Genomic DNA, 24,563 nt, shown 5'->3' on the forward strand with positions numbered 1-24,563 from the left:
TGGGTGAAAGCTATAGAAGTGCACAGCACTATTACCTGTGACTCCTAAAATTTGGAAGCATCCTGCCTCGCTAAATAAAAACCAAGCCAAATGTGATGGTATATGTCTAATTCCAGAACTTGAAAGGCTGAGGCAATAAGATTCCAAGTTTGCAGACAATCTAGGCTATATACCAAAACTCCTCTCCCTCTCTCTCTCTCTCTCTCTCTCTCTGACACACAGGCACTCACATACCGTCTTTTTCTCTCTCACACACTCTCCCCCCACACCAACACCCACACCCTCAGGCAGGTTCAGGCGCATGCGCACACACAAAGGAAACATCAGTACTAATTTCTTCCAGGAATTCAGACGTTTTCTAATACATGAACACCAATCGCATACAAAAAGGCTTGCTGTCCTGCGAGTCAAAAACTACTGGAGATCACAGAAAACTGATCTGGTGAAGGCAGTGACATAGATTCCATCATACAACACACCACCGCAGAGGTACGGAAACTTAACACAGACAGCCTTCAAGTTGCACATTTTAATTTACAATATTTACCAGTAAAAAGGATTAGTTACAAAAAGGAAAGCTGTCTGTACAAAATAAGGTTGGTTTTTTTTTTTTCACATTCATGAAGAGAACCCACTATGAACTCTTACCTTGTGAAGTCAACACTCACAACCAGCTCACTTTGGTAAAATTATCCTGGAAGGATAATAAAGTTATCAGCATCCTAATCAGGTCCAGGAGAAAAACTGTAATGAACATCTGCCTTGTACAGAAAAGTTCTGCATTCTTGCAGACCCTTCGAAAAGCCAGTCCTCCCAGGAGCCAGCCGGGTACCAGGACATTAGAATAATCTCTCGCTCGCTCAACTGGCAGTCCTTTCTGAAGGTGAGCCTCCACCTTCCTTGCACAGAAGTGCACAGGCACCGGCATAGGGAGATCGGCTTGTGGATCTTAGACACACACATTTTATCACAGCCTCGGGTCGGCAGGAGAACCAGGCGGCTCAGGGTCAGCCTCTCTCCACCCGACAGTTTATCACATAAATTAAATATGGAGAGGTACACACTTAGGAGAAAGGGAGAGCTCTTTTTCAAACTCCCCCTTCCTAATATAATATACATCACAGTTTTAATGAGCAGAGAAAGACAAGTCACACTGTTAGAGCACATTGCCTCAAAGGAAAAACCCAAGTAGCAAAAACCTTCAGACATCATTCAGAGCATACCAGCTACACCACACTGCAGCCAGCAGCCTGATTTCAGAATGACAACATAAAGTAACTATATAAAGCACTGTAGCCTTCAGAAAACTTTATTTAGTGATAAGCTGAGCTCTGCTGGCACAAGCCCACCTATGAAAAGGGAGCAGGTCTGATTCACAAAGAGTATACATGCATGACCCAAGATAATAATGACCTTCAAACGCAAATGATCCTAAAGCTATTGGAACCTCTAATTATGAGTGACTCATTCAGATGTGCCTCTATTAGCCTTAAAAACTGATCGACACACATCTGAGGAGCTGTACTTCCCTTGCCGTTAACACAAACACTCAACCAGAAAAGGCCTGGGACAAAAAAAACAATGAACAAAAAATTTAGAGTCTGACACTCTTTTCTCCACCGACTCGGTGAACACACATCCACAATGAGGATGGAACGGAATCAGTGTCCCAAAGCTTGCCTCCAGGGACGTGTGTCTGGCCAGTGTGATCTGGAACCTCCTACCACAACACAGTGCAGCACAAATGCTCTGGGCACACAAAGTCTGTTCACCCCTCGGAAGAAACCCAAGGGGATTGCATTTAAACCCATCCTGTGTCAGGAGCAACTCCACTATGGTTCTGATCACTTGGCTCAGAGGGAGAAAAGTGCCTAGCAACAAGTCCTAACCCTCATCACTCCCAGTCTGGGCCACCACTGACTCAGTGGTGCCTTTGGGTATGAATATCTGAGAAGGCGGCAAATGGCGGCACTGCGGACAGGCGGATGCAGGCCCCACAGCAGAGGAAGCGCTTCCTCCGATGCTCCATCTTCTCCCTACTGTTACAGTCCTGCCCGTGATGGCCGAGAGCCATGTGGGAAGCGGCTCTTTGTGACCAAGCTTTGGCAAAAGTCAGTAAGTTTGTCAAAGGCAAAACCCTTCTGTGGACAACTCTAGCTGCACCTCTGGGGACACGTGTGAGAGGAAAGGGTCCTTTGACTGGATTTGGTTAACCAACCCCTCCTGCCCAGCTCATTATTCAGATGGAAGGGGAGGAAGAGAAGACACCAGAAAATGAGTCAGTTTTGAAATCTGCACAGCTGATATTTGTTCTTCATAGCAGTAAGGGCTTGAATGAGAATCATGAAACTTGAGGAACACTTGTATTTTCCTTGAGGACTTAAAAATGCGTCTTGTACCGAAAGACTACATTCAGTGTGGGTCAGGTCCAAGAGCAGCAGCAAGAGCTCGGCCATTAAGCGTGCCCAGCACTGGGAGGAGACTGTCATCTGCTCGGCATGGCTGGTGAGCAGGCCAGGGCTGCCCCTCACTGGTCTCCAAGTCGGAAGCCCTGGCCCCAGTTGTGTCTCCCGCCTCCGCCATTCTGATCAGCAGCTCGCCTCATGCTAGCAGGGGGCACACCAAACCCTGACACCCCTCCTCTCCTACTGGGTAGCCAGCGGTACCTGGAGTAGAGAGCAGAAAAAAGACAAAGATGAGAACAAAGTCACTTGTATGCCACCTCCAGTCATTTGGAACATCTCCCTCTCCTGGATGTTGCAGGACAGTTGTCACATTGAAAGAGGCCAGGGACACTGCCTTCTTTAGTTTCCTGGTCAGCACTTAGTGCAATGCCCTGAGCACAGATGGCACTTGCTTTTCATGTTTCTTAACTTTACCAAGCTTTCAGTTACAGTCATGCTAAAGTCACGCTCTCCACATTCTTCCCACTGATTATAAAAGTAATTCATGCAGAGCAATATGGAAGCAAACAGATTCTATCCACAACCCAACAAGCAGAAAGCACCAATGGCTTCTTGGCGTGTCAGCACATGGGTCAGACTGGATCAAAGAATTTAAAATGACTCACTCTCAGAGGACAAACCCACAAGCAGCAGGACTGAGGCCGCAGAGCATCTCCCCGCTCTGGGCTGAGACATGCAGGCCACAGGCTTTCTGTCTGGAAGCTATGGGTGTTATGCCTAGCTCACTCATCACCTGCCTTCCAACTGCATCCTTCCCATCCCAGACACATCAACACCACAGCCCAAATATGGTCCCATGATGTTTTACCTTACAAATTAATAAACCAGATATCACAGGACAGCTAACAAAACTTCAACCCCTATCTGTGTTCTCTGTAACAATTCCCAACAGTTCTCTCACTGTCTGCATTACTAGTAAATCGACAATGAGTTTCTAGGGTTCTAAAGTTTAAATTTCTGCTGGAAGGCAGAGAGTACAAACTGATACCCTGGTTTTAAACCCTTTGTACCCAGAATAAGTCATTACAAATGCCTTTCCATTCGTGGCCAATAGCACAACCTAAAGCTAAAGCAGCTTTCTGGTCAAGGATCCCCTGCACTACAACACATTCAAAACTGCACTGGATTGTCGCAGCAACCCTGTGAGGACATCACACACACAAACCTCTCTTTTCCTTTTGGCTGCTCTGAGGTAGAATCTAAAACCTCAGGAGTGCTAGGCACGTACTCTACCACTGAGCTCACAGTCCCTTTTTGTAAAATTTTCTTGCAACAAGGTCCCACTAAGTTGCCCAGGCTGGCCTTGAACTGTAGACCCTCTGACCTCACCCTCCCAAGTATCTAAGATTAGAGACATATGCCACAGTTGCCAGCAATCAGGCTTATTAAATCAACAACAAAATGGAAGCGAAACTGAGTGAAGTTCTTCAAGAACAACCATCAGTACCCAAGCCCAGGCACCACGGCGCTAAGCTAGCACCGATCCGCCTAATGTGCTACAACGGTTAGTGCTACTGTGCTGATAACAGCTAGTAGCTGGCATCAATTTGTAACATGTTTAATACCTTCATCCTCCTTCCCCCTAAAAAGAGAAAAGACCTCTTCTGAAACAGAAAGTTAACTGTTGGAGAGAACTGTATAAAAGAAGATATAGCTGCTTTTTAAATGGAATGCAGAATATGAACCATCTTAGAAATCTGTATGTCAACTCCTCTCTGTTAAATAAATACATAGTCAAACATGGTGACGCACACCTATAATCATGGCACTTGGGAGGCTGAGGCAGGATGACAAACCCCAGCCATCAGTGGCTACATAGAAGAACTCTGTCTCTAAAAATCTAAAAAATGAAAATAAAATACAGTTTTATCATTAAATCAAAGTGTAGTTTCCAGGCACCCAATTGTCAACATCTATGACAGCCTGTACAATGATACTCCTCTAAAGTACATAATAAAACACAGCGCTTGAGAAAGGCACTGGGGCTGTCTCCTCTGCTGCACACTCAAGACAATATAGAAGCCAGCTTCATTGCTTAAGCTCAGAATGAAATTAAATGCCAGTAATTAGAATAAAAAGACACCCAATTATACATAATCAACAAAAATTTATGGTAATTCCAAAGCAGTTACTGCTTTTGCAAGGAGCTACATTTTACCATCTGATCTTTATGCAAAATTTAACAGAAGGGCATCCACCAACAGAGAAAACTCAAGTGGAAGGCTGGCTCCAGTGTGCTCCCAGAATTTTACTGTTGGAATTTTCTACACTTTTGTCCACAATTCAAAAATATCTGTAAGCTGTTAAATCAGAAAATAGCCATTTACGGTAAAGTAACTGTTGGCTACTCCCCAGAGCACAGGCTTTGTAAAGCTGATACATCTGCCAGCCTACTTGATAAACCTAGAACAAAAATCCCAACCTGCGGCTACTGTGTCCTTTGGTAATTAGAAAACAAACTGGTCATTTATTTTTCAGCCTGAAAGCAACCCGAGGCACAAAAAGAAACAAATTTCATTTTATTCTCTTTTAAAAACAAACAAACCACTGGATTTTTCTGATTATAGTTCGCAATCAAATGTCTTCTACAAACACACCCTAACCTGCACAGAGCTGGGGCAGAAGGGGACTGCTAAAAGTGTTTCTGCCCTCACCTACTCCTTGAAAAGAAAGAGAACTGCAAACATTAAAGTAACATCTTGATTCAAAGGGGTCCCGTCTTTTAAACTCTTAGATGCAAGAGATTATACCATCTCCCTCGTGGGATTAGGTGTGACTGTCAGGCAGGCTGGGACACTCATATGGTGATTTGACTGGTCCCGATTTCAAGCCTTTTGCTTCACTGACAGAAGGGCCATGCTACTTACACACTCCAGTGTTTGAGCATCTCTTCTCAGCCACCAGCCCTCTCTGAGACATCAGGCACAGGGCTTTTATTAACCCAGAACCCAGTACTATGTCATTAACCCACTACCCACCATTATGCTTCCAATAATGAGCCTTGCTTGCTCTACCCAGTCCTATGAGACAGGGACAGCCTTTCAACTCAGACTTATGAACCAAAAATTGGAGGTTTTAATAAGTAACTTCCCCAGTATCAAAAACAGCACACAAAGGGAATGGTATCTGATCCGAAGTTCTTGCCCTTGGCCTCTTCTACTTAATTCACTCTAAAAAAGAGAACGACCAAGCACCTGCTTCCAAGGAGTTGGAAATCTCAAGTCTCTCGTTCAAACTTTAAGCAATCTACAAAAGTTCTAGTCTATAGCATTTACTCTATGAAAGTTTAAACCAGGCAGGGGGTGGCACACCTATGGTTCTAGCACTTGGAAGACTAAGGCAGAAGGATGGAGGGTTTAAGGTAAGCCTGAGCTATATAGCAGGGACCCTGTCCCTAAAACAAGAACAATAAAAACACATTTTTAAAACAGCAAATAATGAGCTAACTTCTCAGTCAACATGATGGGTGAAACCAATGTTTCAAGAAAAAAAAAAAAAGTAGTGTTATCCTTTATGACACTTGTCCCCCCAGCCTACGGTTGGCACTCTACAGTAGCACCAAATAACTCGGCCTGCTCAGCAAAGGTGATCTTTGTAACGGCTTAACCCAGTCAGTGATCTTTACCCAGATGTTATGAAAGGGACTAAGCTGTGGCATGAATCCCTGGTTTCCTGACTGTGACCACAGTAAGAACTTTATTGGCTCGCATTTCTTTCTCGCTTAGAGAGGGCAGTGAAGTGTCTCCTCATGAAAATGTCTCCTGTTGGGATACCTAAAACCACAGGACAACACAATGTTCAACAAGAGAAGAGAAAACTTACAAAAACTGAGGTGTGGACAGAAAATTCCTTCCTCCCAAGTCCATTGGGTATCTGAACATCAGGAAGAAATAAAGATGTCCGACAAGGTTTCCAATGAGCTCATTGATCACCCTGCAAAGAGAGTCAAGTCAGTGCAAAGACATCCAGGCAACACAGTAAGCTGCAGCAAGCTGGAACTAAGAGCATGGGAAAGAGCCGCGTTCACTGCCGTCCATTACCGTCCCCGGGAGTGGTGACAGCTCTACAATGGGCCCTTTTACAGTGAGTGACAAACGTATTCTGAGGGAGAGGGACATTAGGGCTGAAGAACGAATGAGGCCCACAGCTTCCAGGCCCAAAGCACCTCTGACATACATCTCTTCCAAGACCCCAGTCCATCTCAAAACATTAGTTCTATTCCAGTATGTCTCAGGAGGTGGGGCAGGCGCAAAGCAAGTGAGTTTCTGAGTTCTTGCCTACACACACGATGTTTGTAAAACAGACAAATAAGCAGACTACCGAGAGAAGAGCATGGGAGGGAGGAAGATGGACGACAGACAACCACTGCTCCCACGTTCCTGGAGCTGTGGTTTGCATCTCTCTTGCATCGCTGTCAGTGAGATGAGACACACACAGATCACTTAGGACAGCTGAGCCTTGCCCTGCATCCTAAAGTAAGTAAGACTCTTCAGGTCTCCCAGGCTCACACAGGCACCTGCAGCAGCCACGGCTGCGATTTACATATCCTTCTTCCATCTTTACCCACGTGATTCTTGCCGGAGCAAAGGAACACCTGCAACTTCCCACACTCTGCCCGTGTGGTGGGGGGGGGCGAGAGAGGCTAACCAATGTCAAAAGGTGCTAAGCTCTACAGTGTCCTTCTCTTCAAGCCACTCACTTCTCTCTGGAAATACACAGGAGTAGTAAGGACCATATAGCTCAAATACATCAGCTATAAGAAGGGTTAGTACTTTTGCAATTTACTAACTCTTGAAAAATTGGTAAATAAGAAATGAGAGCTCTTAAAATCTCTAGCTTGGGTTTTGTTTTGGGTTTTGTTTATTTGAGATAGGGTTTAGCTATGTAACCCTGGCTGGCCCACCTGCCTCTGCTTCCCAAGTGCTGCAATTAAAGGCATGTGCCACCATATCAGGCACAGGAAGGTTCTTCTCATTCTTAAAGATTTAAAATACATATCTGTAATTGTTGTGCATGCCTATGTGTATACACAACATGGGCTCAAGCACAGAGGGGGCTGGAGATATCAGATACCCCTGGAGCTAAGGTTACAGGCAGTTGTGTGCTGCCCAATATGGGTGCTGGGAACTAAACTTAGATCCTCTGCAAGGGCAATCTCTGCTCTTAACCACTCTGTGGTCTCCCCAGACAGCTCCTTCTAAAAGGTCCCTCTCTAAACTTAAGACTGGAAACATGAAAAGGTTTCCTGCATCTCAGTACCAACTCCAGACCAACGGAGGAGAAATTTGACCCTGCCTAACAAAAGTTCTACACCATCAAACCACGTACAGAGGTACTTCTCATCTGAGAATCTCCATTTCTATGGCAGTAAGCCATTTCCAAGGCATTCTGGGAGTGTTTGAAAAACAAGCAGTAATCTTCCAGATAAGATCCGAAGACAAACCAAGGCAAGTAAGTTCTGTATTTGCCCAGTATGGATACTGAATCCAGCAGGCATATATTTATTCAAACAAATAGGTCTAGAAGCACAATGTATCTAGTGACAAGCTAACAAAGTGAGAGCCATCCAATGTCAAAGGTGCTTACGTCCTGTAGTGCAACCAATTATATCCAAACATCTTTCTCTCTAAGGTTCTAACATATCAACACTCAGTCTTTAAAGTCTTTAAAAGCCTAAGAAAGGAAAATAAAAATGAATCAAGTTTCCCAAGGATTAGTCTCCAGATAAATAAATCTAACATTACTTACGAGCCTCCAATGATATAGTTGAATCCAAGGATAACCCAAGGTAAGTAACAGGCCTAGGAAAGAGGACACAGATGTGAACAGCCGCATCTGAAGACACATGGTACCCGGGGAACTGAAAATGGGGAGAAAGTAGTGACCAGGGCTTTACAGAAATCACTAGGTCACTACAAAATTTCTCAAATCTAAGGCCGACCCTACTGCACTTACATCTTCCTATCCTAAAACTAAACTTATTTGTCCTACTAAGTTAATATTCACAAGGAAACAAACAAGTATCTTATGGATGACAGTAAAAACACCCCAAACAGAACCACTGGAAGACTTCAAAAGCGATTGTTATAAGTAATTAACTTGAATTTTTATCTAACATTGTGCATGAATGTCCTGAACTAACAGTCTCCCAACAAGATATTAGGGTTCCAGATCTTACATCCTGGAACAAACTTAAGCTGAGTGAACTTCAAAGGAACTTCAGAAACTAGTAAAAGGAAGCTTAAAATAGTCATGAGTCTAACTGGGGTAAGTACTAGCCTGCAGACTAGACAAGTCTAACTCCAGCCAGGAGCTCAAGCAACATTCAGTTCTATAATTACAGGTCGACGTTACAGGTAGAAAACAGCAAGCTCCGGGAGCATCGGGGGTGCTATTCTAGGTACAGTATGTGGCACCTAACAGGAAGTGCAGGAGTGACAAAAAGATTAGAAATCGAGGGTTCCTGCATGTTGTCTCTCTTGTAATCCCTCTTGTGTGCTCGACCCCCCTCTCTCTCCTCTCACAAACACACACACACACACAAACACGATCACTGAGGGGCATATCCCTGAAGAGGCTCAGAGGGTTTGGAAGTAACAACAGCAAGGGATGCTGGGATGGCTAGGAGCAGGACTGAGCAGACACCTGCCTGTGGTACACTACTCTGCAGTGACCCCTTCTGGAAGTGTCAGAAGGTACACATCTGAGCTCAGGCAAGATTACCACAGACTAAGTTCCACTGAGCTATATATTCCTCAGAGGTAAACTACCTTAAATCGTGTTCCGAACCAGAACGACACGATCAGGTCTCTGTTCAGCTGGGCCCAGACGTAGAGCACTGACATGATCAGAGGGATCATCAGCAGCTGCAAAGGAAGTCAGGACAGGAAGCTCAGCACCACAGGCACGAAACAAGGCTTAGAGTGACTGCCTGCCTACCCTGCCCACCTCCCAAACTCTGCACAGGAAACCCTAATGTCACAATCACAAACTAACCGCATTATTTATCATACAATGAATGCCATAAAAATCTATGATCAATACATGAAGTCAGAAACATCAGTTCAAACTGTTATTTGAAGAAAAAAATATTTTCCTTAACTATCTAATCTATTTTCAATGAATACATAACCCCACACACGCCCAGGAAATAATGCACAACTATTACTCTGAGATTCAAGCATAAGCCAGAAATGAACAAGAAAGCCAATGGTTAGATAATGCCTACAAGAGCCTCAAAGGCTTAGCTAACAGTATAATCAGTTCTCATTCTATACATTCAATGTAATCCCAACTTCTGAAACATACAGAAGGGCAAATAGTTGAAAGTCTTACCTGCATATCCATTGCTAAGCCAGTAATCTTGGTTTGTAAAGTCAAGGATCATATGCAGAAAGTATTCTATAGATACCAAGGCTGAGCTGCTCATTTCCCTCCAGTGGACGTCACTACACTGTTCCAAAGGAAAACACTTTCTAGCTATCAGATTACTTAAGATATGGGAACACACAAAAGTTCTGATCACTGCGGAAATATCCACTAGCCAGTACAGTCCGTCAGTAGAGCGGGAGACATGGAAATGAACAGCCTCACCATGACCTGGTCACCTGGTATCTTCTTCTACACCCTGCTACTATTTTACTATTTAGCATTCAACTACAGGATGGACAGATCTGTGCATTTGAAGCAAATGCTTACACTCAGGAACAGCTTTTTTTTTTTTTTTTTAATTCCATTCTCTTAAAGGAGAGGGTGTGTTCCAGGCCTTTATGTTTCTGGCTCTTGACCAACTTTAAACAGTCGTCAGGTCCAACGGTTTGCTTATCAACGTGCCTCACACAGAGATAGACCATGCCCAGAGTGGGTGCCTTATGGACTAGATTATTATTTAGGACCAAAAGATGGACAGCAACAAAGTCATAAAATGATGCTGGCTGTAAATTAATTTCTGGAAAGAACCAGAAAGCTGTCTTGTGGCTGGCATGGAGTATCTGTGCTTCAGTCAACAAACTGTCATCCCAGAGAACACAGAGAGCTGGGCTCAAGGAGACAGCAATAAAATTCCACTGAATGTGGATAAAAATCCCAGAGACTACAGTGAGAGGAGGCATCTCCAAAACATGGGATTTACCCTAGCTTTAAAGACAGAACCTGATATTCTCATTATTAACTATAGTTTTTTAAAGGTGTAAAAACTGATTTAAATAGGTTTTAGAATACTATTTCCCAAAACCTTAAAGGGGAAGTAGGGAGTTCATTTATGGCCTGAAGCAGCCCTGAAGGATACAACGATGCAGATCCAGTTAAAGAGAAGCATGAATAAATAGTCTGCTGGCCTCCCGTCAAAAGCTCCTAGAAACAAACACAAGGCAAACACCAGGCTTCAGAACTGGGGAACAAAGTAGCCTCTACAGAGAACAATACTTGAAAAAATAATATTGAAGATATTTAACATCACTTCTTTAAAAAAAAAAGTGTGACCTTTAGGACATAGGAGCATCTATCTGCAAAACAGAGGATTAAACAGGATAGCGTGGAAGATTCCTCTCTACGGTAATGCTCACAGCAGCATTAGTCACAGCAGCCACGAAATGGATTAAACCAAGGGCCCATCAACATTATCTATGTAACTGACAACAATGAGGGATGAACTACATCTACATGCTAGGTAGGAGAACCTTAAAATGGCACTAAGTAAAAGAAACAGTCACAAAAGACCACAGACGGTATGATCCCATCACAATTATTACAAGAAATTACTAGTACAGGCGACTCTAAAGAGCAGAAAGGGAACTGACGTTTCCTATGGCTTGCATGGAAGATGGATTGAAGGATATGGGCAATACTAACAGATATAGACTTTAGAGGCAAAGAAATGTTGTAAACGGATTATGATAATGGCTGCACAATTCTACAAACGTATTAACTGAATTGTGCCCTTTAAACTCAAATGAGGAAGCTAGATGGGATGTAGATTACCATCCTCCACTGGAATCCATGGAAGATGGGAGCTAAGAGCTTCCTTCCCTGTATACTAAAACCTACAAATATCCACAATCCTTAGATAAAATGGTATAATATTTGCATAGAACCTAGATATTCTGACCTATACCGTAAGATAGATCACATTACCTATGGTCCCTTTTACAATGTAAATTGTGTACAACCAGTTGCTACAATGTGTTGTTTAATAAGTGATGACAAGGAGTACACTGTACAAGTTCAGTAGACTTCTTTTCCAGCTATTCCAAATTTTTCAGGCAGCTGACTCAGGACACAGAACCCACAGATAAAGAGAGCAACTTTTTATCTCAAAGAAACTGTTTCAAAAGTGCCTCTCAGTTCCAACATTCCAAAGCGCTCTGCTGGAAGCCAGGGAAGCAACTTCTAAAGATAAAAGCAAACAAAACCTCCCAGTAGCCCAGCAGGGCAGCTTCTCTGGCCTGTCTTTCATACACAAAATATTACAGCAGCTTACATTATCTGACCAAGTTAATAAAGTGGGTAAATGGACTCAAAAACACAAACAAGAGCAGAAGATGGCCACAGAATCTCACAATTCTATCAGATCTAGCTCCACATCAGAAAGAGTCCTTAAGGCCTGACTTCAGAGCTATGCTGGGTAGCAATGAGTGAAAGAGAATTATATGTGACATTCTGCTTCAAATAACCAAGGCAAGAGCACTGATACAGACAAAACCAGATGTGGTGGGGGGACGACAGTCAAGGAGACTCACACCAACATATACCACAATAGGAGTCCGCACTAACAAAGCCAACACTGAGTTAAAGAAGCTGGTCACAAACTACATTAAACATGGCCCACACAGGCAAATCTACACAGGAAGTAGACTGGTAATAGCCAGGAGCTGGGGGCGGGTACTTTGGGTCTACTACAGGGGTGCTGATGAAAACATTGTGAAATTAAATTGCTGTGATGGTTACAAAAGCGTTAAAAACCACTGAATCATAGGCTCACAAAAGGTTAGAATGTGACGTGAGATGAATTTTTCTCAGTAAGAAGAAAAAGGTTCACTGGTCTTTTTCTCTAAGAAGACCCTGTATATGTTTACATTTGCCATAGGAAAAGCTTCACAGCTGTCACGGATCATCCACACTTCACCCAGTATGTACTTACTACACTGGTGTTTAAAGTAAGAGCTACTCCAACAACTTCATCGTCACTTAGATGAAGTGGAAGAGCAGAATGCTAAGCGACTGCTCCTCACTGCTCTACTGAGCACTACCACCAAGAACTGCACAAGGGAGAGTGAAACCCAAAGGTTCTGGGAGGCAGGAGAGCCCTGGCACAGTTCAGGAGAGCTCTGGTATGGTGCTGAGGCCTAGCACATTTATTTGGGGGGGGGGGGGGAGTATGTGTGTGTATGCGTGTATGGGCATGTACATTAGTGTGCATGCAAACAGAGGTCAGAGGATAACTTGCTGGGAGTCAGGTCTACCCTTGCACCATGTGGGCTTCAGGAAATTGAATTCAGGTTGTCAGCCTTGGTGGCAACAGCTGTGAGACGGAGGCAAATTTTCAAACACTTGAGCAGACGCTTAAGGATGATTCAGAAACCTGACCTAAGTAAGAGCCAGCAGTTGTATAAAATCTCTGAAGTCAGCCAACCTTTGCAAATCACTTACATTCAACAAAAGTGGATCTGTATTTTGACTAGGGTATCAATTTACTGCTTCCTTGTATAAGCAACTCAAGCTAGCATATAAGGTATTGTGGAAATACTTAATTCAACAAGACACTTTTAAAGCACTGGATTGCTTCTCTATTATATCATACAAGATGGTATGTTTGAAAAACTACCACAGTACAAATCCTGCCTTAAAGCTGTTGTCTACATGTAAGCATGTAGTATATGTATACTACATGTGTAGTATATGCATGTGTGCATGTGCAGGTGCCCATGCTGCATGTGTGAAGGTCAGAGGTCACCATCAGAATCTTCCTCTATTGTTCATCACCTTATTTTTTGAGCAAGGCCTCTGACTGAAAATGGACCCCAACAGCTGACTCCTCTAGCTAGAGAGAGCCCCCCAGGATCCTCAGGGGTCTTGGTCTCCAGGCACTGGACTGCAGGCACACAGTGCCACACCCAGCTTATCTGTGTGGCTGAAGGATTCTGGACTGGTCCTCACAAATGCATTTTCTTCACTGTGCCATCCTCTCCAGCCCCTGGCTGGGCGTTTTTTTACCTCTGAGAAGGAGACTAAGCTCTGAACTGCCTCGCACTCTGTCTGAAAGACACGTACATTCTAGCCTGGCCTCACTCTAGCAGGACGAAGACAAGAGTAAGTATAAGACACACAACCCAGACAATCAGGAGATGGAAGGACATGCAAAATTTTGATCTGATATTATTTCTTTCTATAACAAATTACAACTCATTCTGTGATTAAAAACTCAATCAGGCTGGGTGTTGTAGTGCATACCTTTAATCCCAGGACTCAGGAAGTAGAGGCAGGTGGATCTCTGAGTTGGAGGTCAACTGGTTATAGCCAGGGATAGATGAGACCCTGTCTCCAAAAAAACAAACACAAAAACACAAAACAAAAATACTCTACTAGCCTAATACAGTCATGACCCAGTATTCAGTCATGACCCAGTGAGCATGCAAGAACTATCAATACACATTTCTTTATATAATATTAATGGTCCTGAGAATCCAAGGCAACATATTTAGAATGAATCAGTAACTTAGAATGAAACAACACTTTAACAATGACAGGTAACTTACCTGCTTCAAGCCGAGTAGAATACTGATATAAGAAATATAAATTGACCAAATACAGAAATCCAGTCCCTGGGCCCACGGGGAAGTAAAAGGTGGCAGTGAACGGCCTCCATATCTGAACAGATCAAAACAAACAGCTGTCAGTTCCTCTGCCCTGGAGTGAACACTTTTCTTATTTAAACCAAACAAAACCACACAATGCAAAGCATTCTTTCAAGGCGAGCTAAAGTGACATCATCAGCACAGTATGAGGAGACAGAGTAGCTCCTGCTGCCTACACATCATCAGTTCACAGGCCAATGAAATGACGGGCCATCAAAATCATCAGTTAATATTTTTAAACAAGTTAGCAAAATCAATACTATGCAAATGTATGGCTAGTCTTGCCTAAGGCCGGGCTAACAGATAATCCTCAAGTAAAAGTAGCATTCTCAAATGCTAGAGGCTAACAGGAATCAAAACAAAGTGCTAAATAGGCATATGGGCTCAAAAGGAAGTAACGCAACACACACACGCACACACACACAAACATGAAGAGGGGAAGTCCTAACTCTAATCTCCAAATGTTATTTTCAGCAACAACTAACACTTTCCTTTGGGGCAACCCTGTGAACTGAACCCAGGGTAGACTAGGCACTCTACCACTGAGATTGGTCCAAACTCTCTTTTCACATTTTGAAAGAGGAGGGACTCACTGCATTGCACAGGAGGCCTTAAACTTATGCAGCAGATAGTTCTTACATTTTCAATCCTCCTGCCTCAGGATCAAGACTTGCTGGGATTACAAGAGTTGCCTGCTCCACATGGCCAAGCTTTTGGGTGTTTCTGTTTTTGTTTTTTCAAGACTCTACATAGGCCTGGCTGTCCTGAGGTATGTAGACCAGGCTGGTCCTAAACTCAGAAATCTCCCTGGCTCTGTTTCCCAAATGCTCGAATTTAAGGTAAACATCACCATGCCTTGCCTTTGTTTTTAGAGTCTCAAAGCCCAGGCTTTCCTGGAACATTCAATTGGCCTGCTGGCCTCAGCCTCCTGTGTGCTGGAATTCAAGGGCATGCGTGCATGCACAGCCCATTTCTGGGAACGCTCTGCCATTATTCCTCACTCCTCACCATGCTGTAAATCGCAGTTTTATGTCTTCATTCCCTTGACAAAATATTTCTATTTGCTTCACAGACTTTCTTTATGTGGATATGTGGATAGACAAACTTCATTTAAACTGTTATGATGCCATGATGAATATTCTTGTATATTCTGTACACACACACACACACACACACACACACATGGAATAAATGCCTGGGAATCAATCTGTTAGATCAACAGACATATGCACTTATTTTGGTAGATATTGCCAAATGTCTACAGAAATGTTTAATTAATTTATACTTCCTCCTAAAATGTAGATGATTGCTATCTTTCTACACAAATTCTCCACAAAGGATATTTACAGCCACCAACCTGAAAACTAATCTTTGTTTGCTTTGAGAAAGCTGAGCATCTTTCTTCATTTTAAAGACACATTTTAAAGGTACATCCACTACCCTGATAGATCTGCATCTCTGTGTGTATTATGGAAATTTTCCTGTTGCAAGTTACTTTCTGTTCTGTCATTAGACTTGTGCTTTTAGAGTACTTTTGCTGTATTTTATACAGCAATATCTACTTTACAGTATATTTATTCCAAAATACACTGATTTTAAGTTTAACATAGGAAATGCACCCATCACTATCATGCTTGCAAAGTCTCTAAGATTTTTTTCCATGGATAGAAACATGTTCAATTTTAAAGCCTACTTTTAGATTAGATAATTTAGAATGAATGCCTATACTAAGTTATTTTAATTTCTGGTTTAATATATTTTCATATCTAAGGAAATGTAACGATCTTCCTCTCCTTTCTTTCCAAATCCTTTTCCTGGCTAGTCTTGATACTATTCTAAAGGAAATCAGATCCAACATCTCTATCTTTTTTTATCCCTGTGACACTGACATACTCTTGCCTATCTCTCATGGTTTTCTGCAGTTTTCTCTTTTTCCTTTCATAATCAACCACCAAAGCAAGTAACATTTGAAATTTGAACCTCTTGACCTCCCCAAACACACAAGTCTATCAAAAAACAAAAAAACAATCAAACAAAGAAGTCTCTGTTTTCTCCCCTTTCACCCTTACCACTCACTGGCTTCTATCTCAAAACATTATTAAACAATAAAGTGATGGCCCCTAGACAGTGGAAAACAGAATAATGCTGACCTTTGACTTAAAAGCTATGTGTCTTGTGGCACACTATCATGTGCCAAGCACGAAAAGCACGGCTGGATCAATCAGGGGAAGACTGTCAAAATGAGCAAGAGTTGGCACAAGGAAGGGAAAATACACTCTTGGCACAAAGCCCCCAAGAACTGCAAGAGCACAACAAACAGAAGAGGGCTGCTAACGATGCGGGGCTGCTAGAATGAAAGACAGCAGACACGGAGCTGCCAAGCCCACTCTCCAAGGACAGAAATGAAACCCTTAGAGCTTAATGTCCTCCCTGTGTAGACTAAATGTGACCTTCCAAGACCCCTGCAATGAAGCAGTAAAACGCCAGGTTAAATCAGCTCCATTCACAACTGGACCACAGGAACAGCACTGTCTCAAGAAAAGGGCACTGCAGATGACAAGAGAAGGCCTGGAGGGAAGTTTCTGTAAAGTTACCATTTCTCAGCCCCAACTTCAAGGCACAAGGAAGAATCACTCCCAGCCCCCACTGGCTAATGTGTTTATTTGTTTAGGGAGTTCCGAGGATGGAACCCAGGGCCTTGATACGCTGGGCAAATGCCTTAACAACTGGGCTGCGTATATCCCCAGACCTTGAACAATGGCTTTTAAAAAAAAAAAATTAATGAATTAGTATGCTACTCAATTTATTTACACAAAAAATGATTCAGATGGTGGGTTTTATAGATGTGGAAACAGTATTGATAAAGGTAACACAACAGCTAGGAACTGGTGAAGAGAGATTCTGTTCTAGCATGACTCTAGAATTGTAAGACTTAAACCCTCTCTACAATGTCACTCAACAGAGAGCCACATTACAACTACATTTAGTAAAATTTCCGATACTGCTATCCTTGTTATGACCTAGGAATGAGCTGAGAATAAACCCATCAATTCTGACTCCCTGTTTGCAAAAGCACCACAATACAGGGCAGAAGCAAGCCCTAACCTTTCTAGACTTACGAGGTGGCTTTTTTCTGCTTACCCAGTGACATGTGTCCCGGGATACCTACCCTCTTCCTGTCATATTGTGTAAATGATTGGGCTCAAGAAAGTGACCTGAAATGTGCTCTGTTAAACTGTTTTGAAGCATATATGGAGGTGTGCTACTATTACAACCTTTCAGAAAACACCCACTGACCTGGTTTTTAACATTCACATCTCACGTACTCCAATGTTCCTTTAAGTTACTCAATGCTTGATTTTAGAAAAAGAAAAAACCCTGAGGCTTTTTCCCCTGACTACATTTTCTCTAATGCTGATGACACAATACTATTTTTAGCCACTGTGTGCACCTGTTCTTTAGAAATCAGTGGCTGTCAAAATACCTCACTTCTCTTCCCTGTTCATTAAGCTTACCCTTGAGTTATACTTGCTTTCATTCATCTAAGAGACTTATTATTTTTTTATTTAAAATTATAATTTGAAATCACTAGGCACTGAGTTTTTTCAGAAGGATGGAGTGTTTATTTCTGAAATCCCCAACAGCCCCTTCTTTCCTCTATCTGACATGTAACTAGGATAAGGAATCAGGCTTTATTTGCAGGGCCATGAGTAGAAAGGTACATTTAACTCTGGAGAGCCAAAGGAGCAGGGGAGATGGAAAAAGGCCAACCAACCTAACCTAAGCAGTGAGCCTCAGGTCCCAGGGAGAGCCCTTGTCTCAAAACTCAGGGTTTACAGCTCCTGAGGAATGTCACTCAAGGATAATCTCTGCCCTCTGAATACTTGTACACGTGTCCATGCACACACATGCAACACACACACAGCCAGGCATGCCCACGAGCACTGGCACACGCATGGGTCTCCAAGCAAGCAAGATGATGACAGCACCTGTGTGCTGAATGCTGGTGTAAGCAAATCCTGCTACCCCCAGGTCAGCCACAGTTCAAGTTCACTCTCCTTCCAGCTATATATAGCTATATATATGGCTAGCATAACCCAAGTACTCTTAAAACAATTGCTAAGCTTGTAGTCACTGGGTTAAATGTGACCATAACTAATTCTGGAAAACAAGCTAGAGAAGCCGAGAGCTCACAGCTCTCCAATCTAAGTTAGAGTCCTTTTCGTTTTGTTATTCATTAGTTCTTTCTTCTTTCTTTCCTGAGATAGGCTATCCGTGAAGCTATTAGAGTAAATCTAGTATGACCTCGAATTTGTGCTCTCCTGCCTCTCTACCTCTCCACCACTGGGATTACAGACTCAGGCCTCCATGCCTGGCTTTATGTGGTATTGGGGATCAAACCCATGGCTCTGCGAATGCTAAGCAAGCACCACACCAACTGAGCCACGCCCTAGCCCTCAGTGGCCTTTTTGTTGTTGTTCTTGCTTACTTTTTACTTTCTTGGGATGACACCTCACTCTGTAGTAAAGCTAGCCTGAAACTTGCTATATACAGCCCAGCCTGGCCTCTATTCCCCAGGGACAGAATTACAGGTAGGTACCATTATGTCCAGGTAATTGGGATTCTTTGACAGGGATTAAATAACAATAATTCATGAATTATATTTCCAATTTAACTTAAATTAAAATCTTATATTATTACTAATAAAAAGGATCAATCATTTCAATAGTTTTAATAAAGTATTTATTGGCTATTATACAAACGATTTTCTGTGTGTTATACTTAAGAGAAGTACAAAATAGCTGACATATTTTCTTGATTTGAAGGCACTTTTGTTTATGTTTATGAAATTAGGACTTGGCTCATAATTAATATAATCATTTAATGCAACTTCTACTCTTTTCCTTTCCAAAAAGGGCATTAACTGAGGGAGGGCCCTACGGTCAAGAGTCCTGTAACTGAGAAGTTAGCACAGCATTATATTATCACTGCTTTTAAGTAAAGACACTTTAGGTCCAGACAGATAAATAACTTGGTTCACAGCACAGAACTTGTAAGGGCTACGCCGTGGTGTTCTGACCTAACTTCTTGAAATACTTGAAAGCCTGCAGTCTTTCTGTCCGTCTTTCTGTCCTACATGATTAACTACCTGATGCCTTATGATCTTCCAGCTCTAGGGAAAAAAGGAAAAATCATTTTCTATAACTAGTTTGAAGAAATCACTTTTCAAAACACTTTGCTAAACACTTTGTGGACAAGGGGTTAGGAAGGAATTTAAGGCAACTTAGACCACTCTTAACTAGGTGAGACAGACACCAGCTCTTGCTGCCCATACACGAGCCAGCATGTATTTCAAGCTGGTTACAGAAACTGAAGTAACGCACATACAGGGACAGCACAGCACTGACAAAAAAAAAAAAAAGGAGTGACACTATTTTGTTTCTAAAAAATGAAATATAGTACAGGCTCCACAGGAGGCTTAACTTATCTCAGTGAATAAATATGAAGGCATCCAGAAACTGCCACCTCTCTTTAATCACTGGCCGAGAGGAAGACACGCCATCACTGGAAAGTATGTGATAAGGAGAAACTGTGGCCAGCCAGGAAGTGCGGCTTAGCCCATTTGCTGTATTTTGTTATTCAAACTGGAGAACTAGCACTTTCAACTTTATAGCTTTAAACCATCACATTACACAGAAGTAAGAAGAGCATCGTTACTTCAGTCCTTCAAATTGGGAATGCACAATTCAAAATCAATTATCCCCCAGTTTCTTTAGGCTGACACAGATGGAGCGTCTAAGGAGAGGCGTCTCCTGTAGAAACTGTGAAAGCACACCTTCTGTGCTTTTCCATCCTTCCTGCATGGTCTCTACTAGGCTTGTTACAATCTGCATCTGAGGGGCTGGTGTATCCACACGAGGTGTGACACAAATACTGTCTCCAGTGGGTTCCTGTTTGGTTTTGTTACAACATTATTACATCTGTAGCTTATTAGAAAAGCTTTTGATATTGGTTACTCTAGCAATCTGACTACACAAGCGAGCAAGATTTCACAAGGCTCAGAGAGTCAGTTTTGACCACGTTCTCGTAAAATGATTTACAGCCAACGCTCCCTGTGCACTCCCTGTGCACTCATTACCCAACATGCCACTGGGTACAAGGTTCACAACAGCACTCTGCCAAAACACATTTATTAACGCAATTATTTTCTTAACACATAACAACACTATACAATTCAGGCTGAGCGGTAGACTCATGTTCTTACAACTGCTGCAGGATGTCTGTCTCTACTGGGCTGCCTGGAAAACACCTTGAGATTTAACACTCGTCAAAGCACACCATTAATCCACACTTCAAACCAAACCCAAGCCCTGCTAAGCACTCCCACACTCAGTAAAGTAAGTGTGAGTCCATCACCCAGTACTCCCGACACACTGACTTCACTCCGAGTGGGGAGTCAGCTTCCAGTGTTTTGTTCCAATCCCCCCAGGTGCCACTGGTGCTCTCAAATCAGAGGTGGAAGGCAGAGGATTTCCCAGCATGTGCGGTGCCCAAGGCTTGCTCCTCAGTGCTGCAGAAACTTAGACTGTTAGCCTCTTACCATGAACCACAAGGCCCTCTACGATTCATCTGTGCTTTACAGCACAAACCCCAGGGTACGCCCTGTCTTCATCTACCAGGCTTCCCACTTCAGTTGGCTCTCTACTTGGTACCTAGTCTTCTTTCTATTCCCATTTTTTGCTTAGTATCCCAGTTTACTATTCTTTTTTTCCGAAAGACTGGGTCCAAAAGTCAAACTCAAAGACATTTTCAAGTGTTCTCTTAGATTTTTCGGAAACACTGGTACCTTGAACACTGTCCTTAGCAGTTTGCCTCCCTCTGTTTTTCTCATAGGATCAGGAACCTCTGTCTTATTTGCCATTGTAGAGTAGTGCCCAGCACATAGCAAGCTCCCAGTATGTCTACGAACTCAGGCAATACATAAGCAGATGCTATGTGCCCAGCACTCATCTAGGTTCTCGATGGGAAGTGAACTAGCAAATACCAGCAGGTGGCATGTCACAGGACAAAGGAAAGGGAAGGGAACAGTGAAGGAGGAACACTCTGATGGACAGCAATCAGAGAAGGCCTACAAGGGAAAATGGCATTTGGGCAGAGACCTGAAAGACACACATGAAAGTGAATGAGCCATGACTACCTTTTTCAGGGAGAGAAATAACATGTGCAAAGGTCCTGGGGTCGACTTAGGTGCTGTAACAGCAAGCCCTGGCACGGACTTTACCCAGCCCAGTTCACAGATATGGGAGGAGTCTCAGGAGACTGGCAGGACATGATTTCTGCCCCGGATGCTCAGCAAGAACAGAAAGAGCAAAGCCAGCATGCTAACAGCTTGTGATGGAGAAAGGCTTGGATTCCGAATAGACAGCTAAGGCAGAATCAGCTGTCTAAGCTGACAGATTCTGGGGTGGGAAAAAGAAGTCAAGAGGCCAAACAAGGTGTGCATCTTGATGGCAGAACACTCAGCTAGCACTTGCTATACTCTGGGTTTGAGTCCCAGCACTAAACAGTAAAACCAAAAAAAGAACTCAGGGATGTCTCTATGACTGCTAAACTCCTCTAGCAAACACAGTTGCTTTTTGCAAAGATGAAAAGGAGATTTGATTATATGTCTACTGGTCACCAGGTGGTGATTTCCACCACTACACTAACGATCCTCACATATCTGACAGTCTCCCATTCATGTGTTTATGCCCCTTGTATGATAAAGATCTAAGTCCAAGGGATGGACTACGGAGGATCCTATAATGGACTCCTAGAGCATATCCCAACATCTGGGTCTGGAAAATGAGAAATCAGCAAAGGAGACGAGAAACTAACATCCAGTGGAGAATAGAAAGAGAAGGCCAAGGAATGTGTGGAAATCCAGATCTAATATTGGGACCTGAGCGTCCCCTGATTAAATTTTTATATCACAGAATCAATAAAAATAACCTCTAGGAAACTAACATTCTTTGGCTTAGAATGATAATCTTGACTAATATCCTGAATGCTTAAGAAAATTAGTATCTCCCGTTTCCTGAGTAGTTTACTCATTCACTGGTAACATTTAATGGCTATATGCCAGGTGATCTGATAGAGGCCGTAGGAAATACAGATAAATTCATTCTTATTAATATCTGCCCTTACACCACTGCTTTAGGGAGGAGAGAGAAACTGTAAACACACAAACAACCCACGCAGAATTATGTCAAGTAGACACCACTGATTAAGATGGCATCGCCACCCACGATGTGGATAGAAAGAGGGAGGAAGACATTTAGGTAGGTGGGCCCAATCTGCCAACAGAATGGCAACTTACCTTCTCACTTCAGAGTGCGGAAGGCGGGAAGTACAATCTTGCCAAACAGGTATCGTGAGTCACGTCCCAGCAGGCCAGTCCGCAACTCTAAATTATCTAAGCCTTAACACTCGACCCCAGGACCTCCCGGGACCCAAAGGACCCCCAGCCTTAAACCCCTGGAGGCGGACGCACTACAGATCCCACCAGCCCCAGCGCGCCCCGCAGCCCAGCGAACCCGTTCCGTCGCCGCGGGGACACCTGGGGGCTGTAGTCTCCACCGCCCGACGCCAGCTACTACCTGGAAGCGATAGAGGAAGGCTTCGGGCCAGAGGAAGAAGTAGGCCGGGCTGATGATGCCAAGCTTGCCGATCAAGGGAACAGCGACGGTGGCAGCAAACCAGTAGCGCGTGATGGCCGGGATGCTCCTGAACCAGTCCCCGATGTCCGACATGGTCGACCGTCAGGTGACCGGCTGCGCAGCGCCGCGCGTCCTCCCGTGCCCACCCCGCGCTCCGCGGCCGGCTTGGCCAGGGAAAGTGGAGACGCAGCCGCTGTGCAGGAGGCGGAGACCGACGGACGTGGCGCCACCGAATTCGGACAAGCTAGGCAGCGATCATAAGAGAAACTTCCCCTTCCGGTGGCCGTGGTCCACGTGACCAGAAGTGTCCCCGCGGCTTAAAGGGCCAGTGCCGTTTTTGAAGCTTAGTACCGGGACTCGACGTCCTGGGGTAGGGCCAAGCAGGAGAGGCGGGGCGACGACGGCACGGCTAGTAGGAAACAGTGGTTGCCCAGAGCAACGGCCAGTCCTGCAAGCCAATGGGGAAGCTACATGCCCTAGTTCTCGCCCGAATTGTAATCGGAGTAGTGCCTCTTGAAGAGTATTTATTTAAAGGGAAAGGAAGAGATAGTGCACATAGTTCCTCATTTAGTCACAGCATCAGCCATTTGTTTACAGTTTCAGGCAGATTTCTAGACACTGGGGATGCAGCTGCGGCTGTGAGCACCGTAGTGGTACCTGAACTTTGCATTCTCAGGGTAGACAGAAAAGCAAATGAGTTATGAAGAAAAATTTCAGAGGATACGGGAAAACATAAGGATGATGGGGGGGGGGCGCTAGAGTGGCAGCGGAGGACTGGGAAATCTTGAGATGCATCTGAGACCGCATTTACTATTGCACATGATCTGGTTCATTGGGGGGGGGGGGGCTTTAAATTAGAAACAGATGAAGATGGTGGTTTTAAACAATTGGTGGAAAGATACCGATTTCACTAGAACTTCTATTTTGTTGCTGGTTTTTGTTGTTGTTGTTGTTGTTGTTGTTGTTTTGGTTTGGTTTGGTTTGGTTTGGTTTTTTGAAAATATGGTTTAGGGTCAGTAAAACCTTCCATAAAGAACATAGGTTTAAACTGACCTGTAGTGAACAAAGTGTCTGAACTTACTGCAATCAAAGAACCCTGGACCCATTTCTCTAAACAAAATCCAAAATCATCATTATTGGATGGTGGAGGGAGATGAACTGCCAAACTAGAAGAGGCAGTGCGTTGTAAACACAGAGCTGAGGTGTAACATGATTTCCATCAGGTCTGAACAATAAGAAAAGAAACAGACTCAGTGTTCTCAGATCGGAAAAAAAAAAATCCTCAAACTTAAAAAAATGTGAAATTTGGGCTCTGAAAAAAAAAATTATTTAACGTTGTAAAGGAATTGAAAATCTTAGGTCCAAGTGGCCCATGTGACTCACATCTTCCAGGCAAAGACAAGGTCCCAAGGTCCATGTGCATTTCCACATACTTTCCAGTGCTCCATTATTTCAAACACTTTAGAAACACTGGTGTTTATACTGTGACAAGCCACTTCTTAGCAGTATCATGTTGTGAAAGTCACTTCATCTCTCTTCGGGGTCCT

At 43.4% G+C, this 24,563-nt stretch overlaps 1 protein-coding gene across 1 annotated transcript; it reads right to left on the reverse strand.

Moving 5' to 3' along the window:
* Positions 1 to 514: 514 nt before the first annotated feature.
* Positions 515 to 23,293, reverse strand: Derl1 (derlin 1). Its single transcript, XM_021183530.2, has 8 exons — positions 22,957 to 23,293; positions 14,219 to 14,330; positions 10,753 to 10,817; positions 9,801 to 9,827; positions 9,236 to 9,331; positions 8,214 to 8,266; positions 6,288 to 6,398; positions 515 to 2,666 (listed from the first exon to the last, which is right to left on the reverse strand). Exons 1-8 carry the CDS (start codon positions 23,107 to 23,109, stop codon positions 2,528 to 2,530), a joined length of 756 nt encoding a protein of 251 aa, XP_021039189.1. The 5' UTR covers positions 23,110 to 23,293; the 3' UTR covers positions 515 to 2,527.
* Positions 23,294 to 24,563: the final 1,270 nt, after the last annotated feature.

This window comes from Mus caroli, chromosome 15, assembly GCF_900094665.2.
Source record: "Mus caroli chromosome 15, CAROLI_EIJ_v1.1, whole genome shotgun sequence".
Lineage (NCBI taxonomy): Eukaryota > Metazoa > Chordata > Mammalia > Rodentia > Muridae > Mus > Mus caroli.

Excerpts from the sequence above, each read along its gene's own strand:
- Derl1 (XM_021183530.2), bottom strand. The coding sequence starts at position 23,109 with ATGTCGGACATCGGGGACTGGTTCAGGAGCATCCCGGCCATCACGCGC. Across the intron at positions 10,818-14,218 it reads TTCTACTCGGCTTGAAGCAG|GAGCTTTTGACGGGAGGCCA; the intron begins GTAAGTTACCTG and ends GTTTGTTTCTAG. Across the intron at positions 9,332-9,800 it reads GCTTAGCAATGGATATGCAG|CTGCTGATGATCCCTCTGAT; the intron begins GTAAGACTTTCA and ends CTTCCTTTGCAG.